The 16831-nt window shown below is 43.1% G+C and overlaps 2 protein-coding genes and 1 non-coding gene across 5 annotated transcripts; 2 read left to right on the top strand and 1 right to left on the bottom strand.

Annotated features, from left to right (window-relative positions):
* Positions 1-5: 5 nt before the first annotated feature.
* Positions 6-5799, bottom strand: prdm9 (PR domain containing 9). Of its 3 annotated transcripts, none has more exons than XM_071901876.2 (7): positions 5708-5799; positions 5191-5295; positions 4980-5072; positions 4411-4688; positions 4179-4246; positions 2839-3029; positions 6-2569 (listed from the first exon to the last, which is right to left on the bottom strand). In XM_071901876.2, the coding sequence occupies exons 2-7, from the start codon at positions 5282-5284 to the stop codon at positions 441-443; spliced, it is 2853 nt and encodes a 950-aa protein (XP_071757977.2). In that variant the 5' UTR covers positions 5285-5295; positions 5708-5799; the 3' UTR covers positions 6-440. The 3 variants fall into 3 exon arrangements, with proteins under 3 accessions (XP_071757977.2, XP_071757978.2, XP_078146843.1); XM_071901877.2 differs by having other exon boundaries at positions 5717-5775; XM_078290717.1 differs by lacking the exon at positions 5708-5799 and having other exon boundaries at positions 5017-5072; positions 5191-5272.
* On the top strand, positions 5595-13341 carry fbxw10 (F-box and WD repeat domain containing 10). Its single transcript, XM_078290923.1, has 13 exons — positions 5595-5637; positions 6248-6895; positions 7861-8073; positions 9051-9178; positions 9567-9671; positions 9778-9884; positions 9991-10194; positions 10420-10541; positions 10636-10790; positions 11004-11146; positions 11430-11588; positions 11945-12246; positions 12569-13341. Exons 1-13 carry the CDS (start codon positions 5595-5597, stop codon positions 13339-13341), a joined length of 3102 nt encoding a protein of 1033 aa, XP_078147049.1.
* Positions 6052-6122, top strand: trnag-ccc (transfer RNA glycine (anticodon CCC)). Its single transcript has one exon. It is a non-coding gene; the product is annotated as a tRNA-Gly (tRNA).
* Positions 13342-16831: the final 3490 nt, after the last annotated feature.

Here is a 16831-nt window from a genome sequence, read left to right as displayed (position 1 = left end):
GATGGTGAAGTTGGTTGTTTTTATTTCAAAATTAGTGAACACTGGGAGACAAAATTAAGCTGTAAGAAGCCTAGCAAAATAATCCGGATTTGTGTAATGGCACAACTGCATAAGGGCAAGTTCAATTAATTTTTTCTCTTAATTGCAGAAAAGTTATTTAGTGACAAGGTCATATATTTTTACCCCCGCAGCCCATCACTTTTATGAAAAGCTCTTTAACAGACAAAAATTAAACATGAAAGTCCAACACTTTGAATATGATGTGCTTTAAACAGAATTAAGTATAACTTAACATCAATTTAATGAGAAGAAAGCTATTTACAGAACATTCAAGAAAAAAGCACATAAGAACTTGAATTTGACAACTTAGTGCAATTCAGTTGATTATAAGCAACAATTTACGCTCTACAATTTCCAAAAGACCTAAAAGTGTGATTTGACTATGTGTGCATCTTCTGATGGTGTCTCCTGAGATGGTAGTTTCGGGAAAAGCTCTTTCCGCACTGGGTGCAATTGAACTTTTTCTGCCCCAGGTGAATCATTTGGTGAGCTTTGAGACTCTGCGGGCGGCTGAAGCTCTTACAGCAGTCTGGGCAGCTGTACGGCCTCACACCCGTGTGCTTCCTCTCGTGCCGTTTCAGGTCTCCCGACTGGCGAAAGCTGTCCCCGCAGTGGGTGCACAGGTAGGGCTTCTCTCCGGTGTGAGTTCGGATGTGCACTTTGAGCTGGCCGGTGTACGAGAAGCTCTTGGTGCAGTGGGGACAGCTGTACGGCTTCTCCCCCGTGTGAACGCGCTGATGCTGCTTGAGACCGTAGTGATTCGTGAAGCCCTTTCCGCAGTCCGTGCACAAGTAGAGTATCCTCACCTGTTGGAAGCACGCGTGAGCCTTGTAATGTTGCGCGCTTAAATAGGTCTTCCCACAGTGGGGGCAGACGTGAGGTTTCTCCCCGTCCTCTTCCTCCAGTTGGCCCATTTGGCTTTCGGACTCGGTAAGAGATACATACTCGACGGGGTGGTGTCTCTTGATGTGCTTGCGCAGGTAGCTCTTCATGGTGAAGGAGAACTGACAAAATGAGCATGGGAAAAGCTCAGATGTACAGTGATGCTTCTCACAACTTTTGGCCTTCTGGTGCTGTTTCAGGTTGCCAGGCTTGCTGAAGACCTTGCCACAGTGATCGCAGCTGTAAGACTTCGCACCGACATGCACCATTCTTTCATGTCTTTTCAGGAAGCCAGATGTATTAAAGGTCGCCCCGCACTGACCGCACTTGTGCTGTCTCACAATGCACTTGTGTGGTTTGACATCATCTGGGTTTCCATGCGTTCCTTTGCAGCAATACCAGCTGTATTTTGCAGACTTTCCATCCTGGTTTCTCTGTGTCGATACATCAGGCACCTCTGGTTCACTACAGCTCTCCTCAGTCTTAGCAGGGCGGGTTAATGTCTTCTTGCTGATGGCTGCCCTTGGTTTTGGAGCTATAAGCTTGGTTATGGCAGAAATTTTAGATCTAGCTCCAAGGCGCCGTGGTCTCTGAGAGAGGGGTCTTTGGATAGATTCAGCTGTTTTAGCCAATGAAGGTTGTACAATGAAGTCTGGATCATGGCTCTCATCGCCATCTGCAGGCACTGGATTCTCCTCTTGATCTTCCACTGGTGGTACTTCAGGGGTTTCCTCGGAGTGATGGAGACTTTTGTGCTGCTGAAGGGCGTCTTCTGAAGAAAAAGTCAGCGAACAGTTAGCACAGCAATAGGGAATGGTGGTAGTTTCCCCTGGAGCTTCATTGCTTCTCTCTTTCTCCCTTTTTTGTTGGTGACAATTCAGGTGCCTGGCCAGGTCACTGTACTGGCCAAAGCACTTTCGGCACACAGTGCAGACATAGGGCCGTACATTCCCGTGGACCGTAATCTTATGCTTTTTAAGGTAGCCATCATTTGTAAAGCTCTTACCACACTCTGAGCATGTGTTGGATTGTCCATTCAACACCTGGGATGTTTCTGCCTCCCCTGCAGACGGATTCTCAGTTTCCATTAGCTTCTCGCTTTCATTCATTTCCTTGGTTTCAGTCAGGTCCTCAGCTACAGTTGGTTCCCCAGTGTTAGATGGATCTGACCTAGGTGGTGAGCTCAGGGTTTTGTTCTGACTTGGCACTATGCTGGTCTTTTTTATCACAGCCTGCTTTTTGTGAACTATCTGGTGTCTGAGCAAGCCAGACGCCTGGCTAAAGCTTCGCCTGCAGTGGGGACAGCAGTAGGGACGCTTGTTCGAGTGAACGCAAAGCTTGTGCCTCGTAAGGTGGTGTGTGTGTTTGAAAATCTTCCCACATTCAGAGCACGTTTTGGACTCAAAGGGATCGACAGTTAATACCATCAGGGAGTTTGCAGGGTCCTCTGTGTCAGCGCTGGGCGGGGGGTTTTCTGGTTCAACTGCTTCAACACCTGGTGTTGTACAGTCCTCCTTAGGCTGTAAGTGGATGTTCTCTGTATGTCGCTGTAGGTAGGCCTCCGTGGTGAAGGACAGCTGACAGTGAGAGCAGGGGAAGATCTGCGACGTCGCAGTTGTGTTACTCTCTAAAATTTAAAAGAGGGAGAAAACAATGTCATGCTACATTTTGCCAGACTTAAAATAATAATGGCCAAAATAAATTCACTGATTGGTGTAACTGTAGGAATTTCCCTGTTCACTGATGCAGAAAAATGCATATAAATGGAAAATTTTAATATTTTACACATTTTAACAACCTCCATCACAGAGATATTCAGATCCATGATGTTCTGTGTTTTTTAACTTTTAGGTCTAGCCTTCGAAGCATGTTCACATCCAGGGGTAGTAAAGGTACCTGTTGGAGTCAACTTCATAAACCAGATCTGGGTCCAAGCTTCGCTGAGACGGGTGAGGAGTTTGCTGCTGGGCCACACCATGAGCTCATCTCCAGGGTGTATGGTGCGACAGCAATGAAAAAGAACACTGTCTTTGTACTGGACTGCCAGCAAATTCTTCTCATCTTCATTACGAGCACAGTTCACATACCTGTGTAAGAAAAAGAAAAGATAACACACTAAGTACTCCAACTGAGCTTGAATAGATACATAGACCCAGCAGGGGCAGAAGGCTCCCCACACTCATTTTTTTCACCTCCTCATTTTTGCTCATAGAAATGTCTTTCCTGTGTCTACCACCATTCCCAGTATGAAGTGAGATGCAATGAAGTTAACTGAAAAATACAAACTAAGCACCTCCAAAACATTGACATTCAGACCATGGAAACTAAGGATTAGTCTAGGTCAGACTACAAGACTGTTCAAATCTTGGCTGACAAGGGCAGTACAGACTTAACGCCTGGTGTTGAGTAAATGCCGCCCTGTCAGGAAGCTCTGAACGCTAGGCAACGAAGCAAAGATGGGTTTCACACACATGAAGACAAGGGATCACACACTACCCAATATTGTCATTGAAAAACATTTTTTCTATTTGTCTAGAACAGTTCACTATAAATCAATTTACAAAGTTGGTGTTCTATCATTTCTTGCTTCATGGTAGAGAATCTACAGTTTACATTTTCATTATAAATGCATTTTGAAGTGACATTATTACAAGGATAACATCGATGAAGAATTTTGTAAAAGACTTATTTCACTTCATTTGCAATTGACTTATTACTTATGTGGACTGATTCAGGCATGTTGCCATTTTATACCATTTTATATAAGATTTATTCCTCCAAATGAAATTGGATGGCAACTTATCAAGAGTGGAGCAAGTACAGCTGGGAATCTACTGATGTTAACTGTCTATGGGAGTGGGAGTTGTTACTTTTCTTCCTGTTCATTCTCTTTCTTTCCTCTCGAGTCAAACTCCCATTGGCTGTTGCCAGGGTCACTCTCAGATTTCAGTCTTGGCGAGTCTTGGACTGCTTCACATTACACAAGCCAGGCCAAACTGGGCCTGACAAAATCAAACACGTTTGAAAAAGATCTTGTCAACTCTGACTGGCCTGGAGTCATGGGGAGGGCCAAAGTCTCCAGTCTTGAGCCCATTCACACTACAGGATAATGCGCGGTCTTAAAATCAGCGTTCAAATCTAGTGTGACCTAGCCTTAAGAGTTCTCTATGAGAACATTGGCATTCTGTGATTGAACGATAAACAGACAAACCAAATTATGGAATACAAGACTTTACCTCATCCAGTTTGAGTGTGATTCTCTGGCAGCATCAATGTACTCATACTCATCTTTTCCTTTGTAAATCTGCAGAAAACAGAATAAAATCTTCAAAACAAAGTCATTCTGCATTCATAACCACAACAACTAGGAAATACTTGAGAATACAATCTTAACTACAAGTTGATATGCTGAAACTGAATGTCACTTTTGTCATTTTATGGTTTTCAGTTTGCCATATCCAAGCTCACCTCCCAGGAGAAGTCACTTGCCATAGCACTCTCCCTTGTAGTCACTTCCCCCTCATATGGCCCAAAATGCATTCCAGGAGACACTGTTGGTCCTTGGTTTATGACCCCAAGCCCTGCATTGGGAATACTAGATCTACCTATCATCAGGCCATGGGGCAGAGTGAGAAGGGCCCGCTGGGGCACACCCACGGTAGTGGGAGAGTCAAGAATAAAGGATGGGCCATTAATACTGCTGGGGTCACTCTGGTCTTGGAACAGAGACCGACATTCCTCACAATCTGTAAAATATCAAGAGTTGGAAGACAGAAGAATATAGTGATTAAGTTTTATTATATGTTTTTACTTCTCTGTATCAAACCACTAGTCATCTAACACCAGTGGATGTCATCAAAGCTAGCTATGTTTACATGCATAAGAATACTCCCTTAATATTTGAATTAAAGCACTTGTCTCTGGTTGTCTCTATGTTTTGAAGCATTACAAGATTTTCCATGATGTGTAGCAACCTTGTATTAAGCCCAAGGGTGCTGTGATTATTAAGAGATGTGGAAAGAAATTATCTTGCTTACAAAAGCCATCATCAAACTCTGGGTCTTCTCCATGTACCATAGTATCCAGTAACTTCTGAATTGGCGTTTCTGCTGGCTCCAATACTGGAAGCACTAGAACAACATAGACACTCTTTTAGAAACGTATACATGAAAACATCCCATGTCACCAAGATACACTGTCTAAAACTATGGTATGGTTATGAAAACCTATAAAACTAGTTCGTCATACCTGCAGAGTTGTTATCAGGGGGTAGGCACTCCTCTGTAACAATAACCTCCTCCGTTGTCTCAACCCACTCCACAACGTCGCCTCTGCCTGACATGAGTGCAGATTCTGTGGAGTGTCCATGAAAAATATCAGCTGGCTATCTTCGTGACAGCTGCCTCCAGAATTAAAGCCATTGGGCTAGCTAACTTCAAACGTTAGCTAGCTAGTTAGAGCGCCGACTTAATGTAGACCAAAGGCAAAACATTAGCGTTAGCAAATAATTTAGTTGGTAGATTTGATACAGCCGGCGAAGGATTTTAGTCAGGGCAGATTTAGTGCAAAAATTGCTGGAAAGCAAAAGGCAGAGTTCATGTTAGCTTTGGCTAACAACATTATCCTTAGCTAACCTTAGTGTTAGTACCTCTATGCTGTGTGGCTACCAGAGCCACATCAGGAAGATGAAGACAGGTATTACCATGCAGAAACCACCCCTTACCAAATAGTATTGGCTAGTTTAACGTTAACTGTGAATACCAACCTGAATTACCATAAATTCCACTGACTGTTAGCTACTTAGTTAACTCCAATCTCATAGCTGTTGGTTTGAGGAACAAAAGTATCCGAGCTCACAACCCGGAAGTGAAACTTGAGTTATTACCAACGTAAACTATTTTCAAAATAAAAGTAACCAGCTAAATAACCTATTTACTGTTTTGATATAACTATGTTGCGTTCCATGAAGCTTTTATATATTCATTTTATTTATTGAGATGTAAAGCTTTAAGGAAAACATAATATATTATACCCCAACAGATTTAAAATCAGTTATTTAGAATTACTAAGAACCTTTTTAGAGACATGATATCCTTTTCAGTTTGAACAGCGCCGCTGGTGTAGTGGTATCATGCAAGATTCCCATTCTTGCGACCCGGGTTCGATTCCCGGGCGGCGCACGCTGTCTTTTGCAATCCTTAATGATTTTGGATTGGTATAGAAACTGTTAAAATGGCCTGTGCTGAATTTCCATCACGGATAGAGCGTAGGTGCACAAAATAGGCTACTCTCCGCCACCTTCCAGAGATCCGGAAGAGAGGCACGTGGATTCAGTTGCGTGGCAACGAGCTGGCCAACAGCCTCACCCCGGAGAAGAGGGATGTAAACTCAAAAGCAACCGACTCACTCACCACCACAAAAACCTCGCACGGTGTCGAAATGAAGCCCGTTAAATTTAGAGAATTTGTCTCGGCGAGTGACCTCAACTGTAAAAATAGGGAAGAATATCTCAACACCTGTGGAAGTTGCCAATCTTGCGCCTTTGCCACAAAACTGTCGGAGTCCAGCCAGTGGTTACGGCAGGCCACAGATGAATGCAAGAGGAGACTCCTAGTAGGACTGCTGCTACGCTGCAGGAGTGTCAGAGTCCTAGAAAGCATCCAGACTGTTCTGCAAGTTACATCCTGGAAAGGCTTCACTTACGCCAGGTCGAATAGACCAAGTTTAACTCAGGATACGGTCTCTTGCAGTCCAGACCGAGCGCTGAATGGAAACCTACTCGGCATGGAAATGGTTGAAACCTGGGATTGGTTCAGTAGCAGTCCCGACTGGATTAAATCAAAGTATCTTTTCCGTGTCCTTTCACTTTGTGACACTGAACTGTTACGCATGCTGGGGAACCTAACCAGTGTGCTTCTGGTCAGAGAAAAACGGGCATTTCTGCAATTTAATGGTAAGATTAGAAAGAACATGAGAAGTGAGAGGTTTCTTTTTTGTGCACTTCCGTTTTCCTCTTAAATCCCGTTTGACAGATTAGGATTATACCGCTTTTTGGCTGGGAGTAAATGAGAATGTTTGCCATTCGGACATATCTTTTTTTTCTGTAATAGGCTTATTTAATTTAGCCGAACAGCCCGATTTCTAAAGATTTAGGCCTAGTAGTCTAAGCTATTTATAGCGTCAGATCTAGGCATCTCTTTAAATTAGTTACAAACAACTTTGTTAGGTTCCTGTTTCACACGCACATTATATGGTGATATCTGATGTCAGTAATGAACATTCATGACGGTTCTTGCATAAATTAAGATGTATGCATCATCTAGCTTTCCAGCTTGCTGACTGTAGCCTAATTTTAGCCTGTTGCATGCTCTCATTGGACAAGGATTTCCATAGGCTGGAATAGAATGGGAACTATCTTAATAGTTAAATCTTTGGTGAGAATCTCTCAACACACAGAGCTAAACCTTGCTGCCCGCCACACACACACATGCACCCCTGTACCTTCTAATAACAAGATGAGTTGACAATTTAATGATTCCTGGTGGGATTCCTGTCTCTGAGCCCATAGATTTGTGCAGTGACATTATGACAAAAGGCAGGAGTGATGGACAGGTGGAGATACATTCTGCAGATGTTGTTGTAATTCCTACTGGGCACCGATAGAGGTCGATAAAGGTCATAGATTACTTAATGTCCCTTTAATAATGGCAGTTCTATATGATTTTGTCTGAAAAGATTGCTTAGTTTTCTATCATGGAGGAATTGAATAAAAAGAGCTCTCTTAACCAATAATTTCTTCAGCACTTTGCAATGTTGAAAGTCTATTCTTCTTCTTCTTCTTCTTCTTCTTCTTCTTCTTCTTCTTCTTCTTCTCCCGTCTTTTGAAGTGTGATAATTAGGCCTATATGCCCTTTTCAGCAAGGAGCAGCCAACACAACGCTCCCTCTGAGCTGGAGAGCGTTGGGCTCAGAGGTTTGTCCAGGAGGAGAGGTGAGTGTGGAGGCAGTGAGGCAGACTCAGAGGATCCTGCTCTCATGGTGGTGCCTGGATCCTCCAGCTCCATGTCTGGAGTCAGCCGATACCGAGACTTCATACGCTGCCTCCCTGTTCATCTGTCCAAGAGGATATTAGGTAAGTATGTATGCAACAGCCTCGGAATACTATTTCTAATCGCACTGCTAAGTTCAATGATATTTTCCATTCAGTGCTTTTATTACCCTTCATGGGAAATGCATTGATTGTCCACAGATTGCAAGATCGCCACTGTATTTGTACTCATGAAGTATTTGAATGAGTAGTTATGTTGATAATGATGGTGCAAACAATTTGAGCTGTGATAACGTGTGCACTTCCTTACTCTCCCCTCCTTGAAGATATGCACACACACACACACACACACACACACACACACACACACACACACACACACACACACACACACACACAATATTTGAAAAGGAAAACCCATAAGCAAATAGGATTCACTCAGTCTTATTTCCAGTGTTGCTGTGGCGGAACAGCAGTGCAGCCTAGTTTTCTCTGTCTCTCTCGTCTCTGTTCAATCCAAAGCCCCCGTTGACATGTCCTTGAATTGATAGCATAAAGTGACTGAGCCAGGCTAATGATACCATGGGGATGTAACTCAATTACTCAAGAATGCCCTTGTTAAATCTCTCTTTCAATCACAAGTGGGTTACTCTTGGATATAAGAACAACAAAGCCCTGCCTAGCAACCGAGCTGCTGTCAGCTCCCACTGACTTCTATCTGCACATTAAAAGACATAATTATTTAAAGGAAGTCTAAATACAGGCTATCAAATTTCCCATTTTTCTCGTAACCAAACATCCATTTTCTGCACTATTATTTAAGTCACATTCAGTTGGAAATGAGATGACAAGGAAATTATGTTAGCTTGGAATCAAATGTACTTTCTGTGATTTAAAACAAAAGGGAATCTAAATGTTTTATTCATCCTTTATGTCTGGAATTGATTAAAATTTGTCACAATATCAGCTTTTTTTTCCTTCAATGCACTTTGTCACTGGTAGCATAAACACTTAAGTTATATAACATACAAACATTATGCACATAATCTGTCTTCTATCAGGTCTATTAGATAAGTACACTTTGAGATGCTGCCGAAAGGTTTCTCTACACTGGCGGTACCTTGCACAGGAGACCATGGAGGACATGGATGCCAAAAGAATTTTTCAGGACCAAGTTGTGATGATGGAGGTACTGGAGGCATTTGATCATTTAAATATTTCATCATACATAAAGGATTCGTATATTTGACAGGGCTCAAAGTTGTTGTCACTTTATGTTATATTTTGGTGCTAAGGATGAAAACAAATATTAAAGAGTTAGATATTAACGTTCAATTTTAGTCTGTTATTTCACTTCATCAGGGAGATCTGAGTCTGCAGTTTTGTCATACCCACAGATTTCAATTATGAAAGCCTGCAGTACAAAACAAGCCAGCTGCAAATATAGAAGCATTTTTTCTATGTAACAAATGTCTGGTGATGTTTAATAATAATAATAATTATACAGATACATGTTTAATTGTTCTATACAATGTTTTCTTATAATACTAACGACATGATGTCTTTCTCTCTTCTAGAGCAACAGAACTAATAGAGTCTGCCCTACCTATGCCAACATCCTTGAAGTCCTCGTACCCATCAAATATGATGAGGGGGGAGACCTTCATTCTGGTGACCAAAAGGTCAACAGATCACTGTCCTACCTCCATAACCATCATCCTTTGTACCAGAAAACTATACAAATACCCATTTAAAAAATGTATATCTTTACTATTATTGGTTTTACAGGACAAGCCTTTTGAAGCTGCTTATGCCAACATCAAAACCAAAACAGTGGAAATGGAAGAGCGAAATGTGTATTGTGGTGTATATAATGTCATGGTGCTGCTGGAGAAGTTAGTGTCTTCTTTTTATAATCAGACATTGAGCACATTAGCATAAAAACATACAGTGTGTCCTCCTGATGGCGATAGCGTGCGGTTGGGTGTTGGGGTTTGACAGAGAGGATCCTCATCGGGTGGTCGACTACGGAGGTGGACAGTTGGTGGCCGTGGGCTCCAAGGACTGCATGGTGCGTCTGCTTTACGTGGCATCAGCAAAAGAAGCGGCCCCAGTGATGAAGGGCCACGTCGGCAGCATCCGGGCCGTGCTGCTCTGTGAGGACAGAGGCCTGCTGATAAGTGGCGGCTACGATTTCAGTATCAGGTGAGGAAATGGGAAGTTGGCACATAGCATCCAACTCAATCTTTTGTGAATGTATGATGATTCTTGATGATGAGGACGATGATGACTCATGCTACTATGTTAAATGAATATAGACTTTGTGTATAAAATATTAGGAACTTCCTTATTGAGTTGCATCTGCTTTTGCAAAACCCATATCTCAGTTGTCTCAAGGCACAAAAATCCTTCATTATTCTGACTCTGTAGGTGTTGGAATTTGAGGACAGCAGCATGTGTGATGGTGCTGTATGGTCACACAGGCACCATCAACTGCCTGGATGTTCATGACGACAGACTCGTCTCAGGGGCTAAAGACTGTAAGGTCAAAGGTGAGCAGCCCCTGTAGGACTTGAGTCATTTGTCAGACGTAAGATGTGATCTTCAGAAATGATACATTTATTTGTAATCTCGCCACCCCACCAGTGTGGAATCTACAGACAGGGAAGTGCTTCGAGGATTTTAATTTCAAGCACCCTAGCTCCGTCCGGTGTGTGAAGATGAATGCAACAGTGGTGTACAGCAGCTGTGATAAGGGCCTTGTCAAGATATGGGACATGGAGAGTGCTTCACTGCTCAAGGTGAGTCCTGCTTACCTGTTGCTCTCTCCTGAAAAGCACATAGACTCATAATCTGTGGAGTCCAATAGATTCTCTTCTAATGAACTCCTGAGTAACTGTGTGTTGTCTGTCATTAATAATACTTTTCTAGCCTTTTCACTCGTACATTTGTTTATGGTTATTTGCATTCTGTAATTGTGTTCCTAGTTTGTATAATGTCCGACTTTCCCTAAGGTGATTGATGCTCACCGGAGCTCAGTGAAGTGCCTGTTCTTTGACCGATGGCACCTTCTGTCCGGAGACTCTGACGGTCAGGCCATGGCATGGAGCACCAGCTGTGATGCTGAAGAGTGTCTTATGACCTTCACCCACCCAAAGTAAGCACCTACGAGCCATGACACTCCAGGGAACTTTCTGAGCAACTCTGATAGGCAATATTGCCTAAGGAGTTGCCTCAACATTGTTGCTTAAATCATATAGGAACACCTTGTCTTGTGTTTTACCTTGTTGCCTGTTGCTGGGAGTGTTAAATTTCCTTACTGTATCACCACCCAAAAAGATGATGTGAATTTGTTCCTTTTTTATCTGTCAATTACAATACACTCAAACATAATTATATTTCAATAATCAAAAGACCTTTGAATGCTGACTGCTTTGCAGGGAGGTACAGTCCCTGACACTCACCTACCTGCGTGTCGTCACCGGCTGCATGGATGGAAAGATCCGCATATTTAATTTCCTCACTGGAGACTGTCTGAGAATCATCAGGGCAGGGGTCAAACCAAGCCCTATATTGTCCATGCATTTTCATGACAGCAGGTGAGTGAGTCTGATCCACTCTCACGACAGCGCTGAAAAAATAATACATTGTTCAACTTAATAATAACCCATGCAGGATTTACCATCTGTGCAATGTTGTATAGTCCTGGGTTGATAGTCTAAATTGCTTTTGATGCATATCTTCAAATTCTAAAGGATTTCCACGTAAAATTCCAGTCAGCTCATAAGTAATAATGTGAAACAAAAATGTAAAAACTGCTATGTAAAAATGTAGAAAATTTAGATTGAATTTGCCTTGAATGCTGTATGCAATCAACTGTCCTATCTCTCTCTCTCTCTCTCTCTCTCTCTCTCTCTCTCTATCTCTCTCTCTCTCTCTCTCTCCCCTCTTTCAGTATACTGGTGAACACTACATCAAGTGTGCAGCTCTACCAGTTTGCCAAAGTGTGCTGGGATTACACAGTGTCAGCGGAGGGAGGGCAGCGTGGTGCTGCGATGGCCCAGGCTGGTTTGGCCTCTGAGAAGTCTTCAGCTTCACTCAGAAAGTTTCCCCGTGCTTTCGTCCCGGCGGATCGCATGGCACAGGTGGCCTCAGCCAACCGAAAGATTTATGACTGTAATCGCAAGAAACCACAGAGAGCTGAGCTGTCCCGCCACACTCGCTCTCTGTCTGCCCCCACTAAATGTCGAGCACAAGGTAAGCATGCTCAATGGCCGCTTTATGTGTAGATGTAGATGGCTCAGCTTGTGATTAGCCAATAGTTAAAGTTAGCAAATTGTATCGGTAAATAAAACGTGTTCAGTCATATATCAGTTGGTCCTTGAGGAGTTTCATTCCAAAATTAGATATTTGAGCGTTTGAAATGTTGCACCTATTGTTAAGAAAACAATTGATGGCACAAAATTAAATAAAATGATATGTAGCATTGAGGAATATAACACCTAAGTAAGTCTTGAGAGATCTAATAGAAATAAATATGATGTGGCTGTACATTTTAAAGTGTGTGTCCTTTTCACAGCGAAAGAGTTTAGTGAGACTACTAAGTCGTCAGTAACGCAGAGTGAGAAGGCAGCGAGTGAACGCGTGAGGAAGAGGGGTCTTCACCATCCTCTGATGACCGAACACATCCTCCTCAGAGTCAACACCATCCAGAAGGCACTGTGCAAGGATGAGGCCGGCGTCAACATGGAGCGCAACGCCAGGCTGCGCGATGCCTGGAGCTCCCCTCCACCCTCTCCCCTCCAGGATGAACACCCAAAACCCAGATCCTCCCAAGCCCTAAAGCGGAGCCTCCAGACTCAGAAACGTCCACTACTCCACAAGGTCTTCACTGGCATGACCAAGACCAGTGTCCCAGTCTTGACCAGAGCTATCAGCCAAAACATGAGAAACACATTCCAAAGCAGAGAAGTCACCTTAGCCACTATGCGGCCACACACCCATCCCGGCGACTGTCTCACGGAGCTCCATCCCCGCTCAGTTGGGGAGAAGACACCGCCTCACAGCGCCGGCACACAGGAGGCATTCAGGAAGGTGGGTGCCTTCACCACGAGTGCCAAAGAGGGGCCACAGGCTCCCGAGCGCATGTTCATGAGAGCGATACCCGAGCATCCAGGAGGTTACGTGAAATTCGAGACAACTGGTTCGCCTGCGCCCAAGAGCAAGCCTATGGATCCATTCAGAGAGCGGGGAGGATTTAGGCTGCTCACAGAAACCCAGCTGAAAGAATATGTCAGGGCCCAGAGGGAGCGCATGCAGAACAGTAAGCAAAAAACCTCCAAGAAGGACTAAGAGAGGGAGAGGAAGATGGTGGGAAGAAAGGTCAAAGGTCAAATGTCCTTCAAGATAATGGGTATTTGTTTCCATAGGTACAATCTTTGATTTTTGATTCATCAAAAGAAATCTACAAACATAATATATTGATTTATTTTATATACTCTGTGTCTTAGACATCTTTGTTTATCCTGGGTGCTGAAATGTGACATTTCAATAAATATGCACTAGAGGTCAGTATTGTATCAGCTGAAGTTGGTTGGCCAGCTCAGGATCCAGGGCTATAGTAATTTTGCAATTTGTATTCGGTTTTATGTGGATTTTATTTAGCAATTGGGCAATTTTTAGTTTCAGTTAGTTTTCAGACAGGGTTTGCTAGTTCTAAGTTAGTTTATATTTTTCAGGAATGTTTAGTTTTTGTTTTATTTAATTTCAGTTTAAGTTGAATGTAAGTACACATAGTTGGAGAATTACCTTTTATAGTAAGTTTTATAGTAAATGTGTCTTTTACTAATTTCTAGACTTGCTTCTATAGGCCACAAAGTCTTAAAATAAAAGTCATATTTGAATATATTTATTTCATTTCTCAGTTTGTTTTGGAGGCAGTGATTATTTTACTTTAATTACTGTTTTTTCATAGTCTCCAGTTTATATTGTATTTAAATGTACTGAAATGCAGTTTCAAGCTTAGTTATAGTCTTAGGTTTAGTCAATTATAATAACCTTGTCAGGGACAAGATGAGATGAATGAGAATCTTTGCACCGCTGGCACTGAACACTGCCAAAACCTAGTAGTTTATTCCTGCTATTACTACTGTACCAAAACATTTTTATTTTTTATTACAATGCTTAGGCAACATATTCTCATCTACTGGTCTTTATATTGGCTCGTGAACCATTCTGAATAGTAGTCTGTCAGTTATACCATTTAAGCAACAGGACATCTTTGAGGAAGGAACCTGACTCCAGCATTGTGGATTCAAAGCTCTCTCTCAGACCTCCATTTTAAGCTTCTATGGTACTTCAAACAAGATCTGTGAGGTCGTCAGAGTGAGAGGGGTTTGTCCCATCCAGAGAGACCTTTCACCCTGCCACCTGCCCTCTAGCTCTGCTGCCTTGGGGGCATCATTAGGGGCGAGGAGGTTGGAGATCAGGGAGAAAAGGTCTTCTGCCTTAGACTACAGCAGCACAACAGCTGGGAAGCCGTGAATTACAAAGGGGTATGAGGGGTAAGACGCCCCACTTCGGAGAATCTCTTTTTTCAGGAGCAGTCTGCCGCTAATTTGATTTAGTCTGCAGAAAATTGAGGATAATAATGGCAGTCGCTATGTGTGACGTAGGGAGACAATGCAGTCCCCTCCTGCCCCCCCAGCTCAGCTTAGCTTCATCAGGCAGCACAGCCCCCCATTGTTCCATCAGGTATGGAGCCCCTTGTCCAGGGTCGGCAGAGCTCCAGGGGGGATAATGAGCGTAAAATCAAAGCAAAGGTAGAAAAGGGAAAGTCTTCATGGAGGAATGCTCTTAGACCTTCTGCTCCCTTGAGCTCCTAGGGGTGGGCTGGGGAGAGAGGGCTACGGGTTTATTTATGGGTGCTGGGTATGAGGAGAGGAGAGGCCTGAAAGAAATGACAGTTTCCCCCTAATAGTGAAAGAAGGTTATAGAGGTTGGAGGTTGGGGTGGAAGCGACAAAAGACTGTTCAGTATGACCTAGGTGACCTTTTCATCTACATAGATCTCCATCTGCAAAGGCGCATATTTGCATCATAGTTCATTTGTCAAATAAATTTTTCCATTTTTGTCATGCTGTGTCAGTAGCAGATTTGAACTCGAACCCGGTCTGGGCTGGAGCGCTCTGTGCAGGCCGGGCCAGTCCAGACCAGTCATGGTTCAGGATGCAGTTGACACGATCATGATCTGAATGATCTTGTATTTGCATGTCACTCAGACGGGCGGCTGACTTGCCCTGGAGCTGTGCAGATATCACACCGTTACCAGGACTAACGAGATGGGCATCAGATGCACAGGCTCTCTGAATATGCAAATCACACCATTCTCATGGGGAAGTGCCTCGTGATAAGAATGACCATTGATTGAATGCACAGTGACTAAATCTCCCCATTGTGGAAACCAACATTCTCTGGTTTGTTCTGAAAGACAGCCATATATATCTTTTGAAACAGTTGGAGGACTGAAACTAAGACTGAAACAAGGATCGTAATGAAGAACATCAGGGCCTGACAGAGCAGTGACATCAACACATCGGAGCGATGACAGGAGCCTTGATCTCAGAACAGTTTTAAACGCCAGCAGGCCACACGGCCAGCACTTTTTCCAACCGTCCCCTGTTAGGATTCAGTAGAGCCAGGGTGGAAACAAGATCCACATGCCTTTCTGACCTCATTTGCAGATAGAGATCATAAGCGAAAGGGGATACGGCCACAACGAAGGGAGGCAATTAACAGGAACACCATTACCGAGATATGGGACTGATTAACATCCACATCCAGCCAAGCCAAATAGATAAGAGGGAATCTGATTGCTCATTGATTGGACCTCAGTGGTTCCTCTGCAGTGGGCAGGTTCTGTTTTGTGGAGTAGAACCTCGCTCTATTCAAGGGGCTCTTGATTGAGCCAAAAGAGTGAAGTGAAACCACTGTGACCACACATCAGGAAGATGATCAAAGAGGCTACTGCTGGCTTGTGGCTCCTTGTATACAAGACTGGCTTAGTCCCCCCCGCCCCCACTCCCACCCCACCCAACGGAGTGTGTTGAGCTGCTAGTCACAGATGGCTCAACGGTAACATTATGTCAAAGAACACAGATATGGACTGCAGAGGTGACACCTGAATTAGTTGAGGTTGATGTAAATGATTATGCTTCGTCCCACTGGAACGTTTAAAGGCCCAATCTGAAATTGGACTATAATGCGATGTATGGTACCAAGATTTTCCCCACTCCTGATTTTTTTTTTTCCATTTATGAGTTGACCGATTGTATAGTGACAATGTCTGGTTTTACAGTGTGACATCTGGAACGTATTTTAAAAATTGCAAGGATTTTCTAGCTGCAAGACCCATTCTATGTGTATATAGCCTTAATTTATATACTTCCAAAACAAAACAGAAAAAACCTACAGGATATGGCATATTGTGTTTAAAGCTGCATGGATGCCACTGTGCTGTTATTCACAGACAGCACTGCTTATTAATACTTGTCCTCTGGGGGGCCCACTAGCACTGGTTATAGACCTGTGGAAAACCTACAGTTCAGTGATCAAGACAATTCCTGTGGCTGTGGGATAATGATGAATGCTTTACCAGTTCTAATCTCCTTTCTTCCATCATTTTCTCATCGTCACCTCGCTGTCTCTTTGGTGAAGTAACGTTTAGTGTTTACTGTTTGACCTCACTTAAACCATTGATTCTTCTTATGTAGTAATTTGTGTAAATTGTGTATAAACTTACAAAGTAACATTTTCCCCTTGTATATTAAATAAGAAGTGACATA

The sequence above is a fragment of the Centroberyx gerrardi genome, chromosome 20 (genome assembly GCF_048128805.1).
Source record: "Centroberyx gerrardi isolate f3 chromosome 20, fCenGer3.hap1.cur.20231027, whole genome shotgun sequence".
Classification (NCBI taxonomy): Eukaryota; Metazoa; Chordata; class Actinopteri; order Beryciformes; family Berycidae; genus Centroberyx; species Centroberyx gerrardi.
Note: the sequence above shows the minus strand (reverse complement) of the source record. Positions and strands in the feature narration are given on the sequence as shown.

Coding starts and splice junctions, on each gene's coding strand:
- prdm9 (XM_071901876.2), bottom strand. CDS start 5,284: ATGTCAGGCAGAGGCGACGTTGTGGAGTGGGTTGAGACAACGGAGGAG. Junction 5,073..5,190: donor CCCTGATAACAACTCTGCAG/GTATGACGAACT, acceptor ATGTTGTTCTAG/TGCTTCCAGTATTGGAGCCA. Junction 2,570..2,838: donor TATGAAGTTGACTCCAACAG/GTACCTTTACTA, acceptor TTTAAATTTTAG/AGAGTAACACAACTGCGACG.
- fbxw10 (XM_078290923.1), top strand. CDS start 5,595: ATGCTGTGTGGCTACCAGAGCCACATCAGGAAGATGAAGACAG. Junction 11,147..11,429: donor ATGACCTTCACCCACCCAAA/GTAAGCACCTAC, acceptor ACTGCTTTGCAG/GGAGGTACAGTCCCTGACAC. Junction 12,247..12,568: donor CACTAAATGTCGAGCACAAG/GTAAGCATGCTC, acceptor TCCTTTTCACAG/CGAAAGAGTTTAGTGAGACT.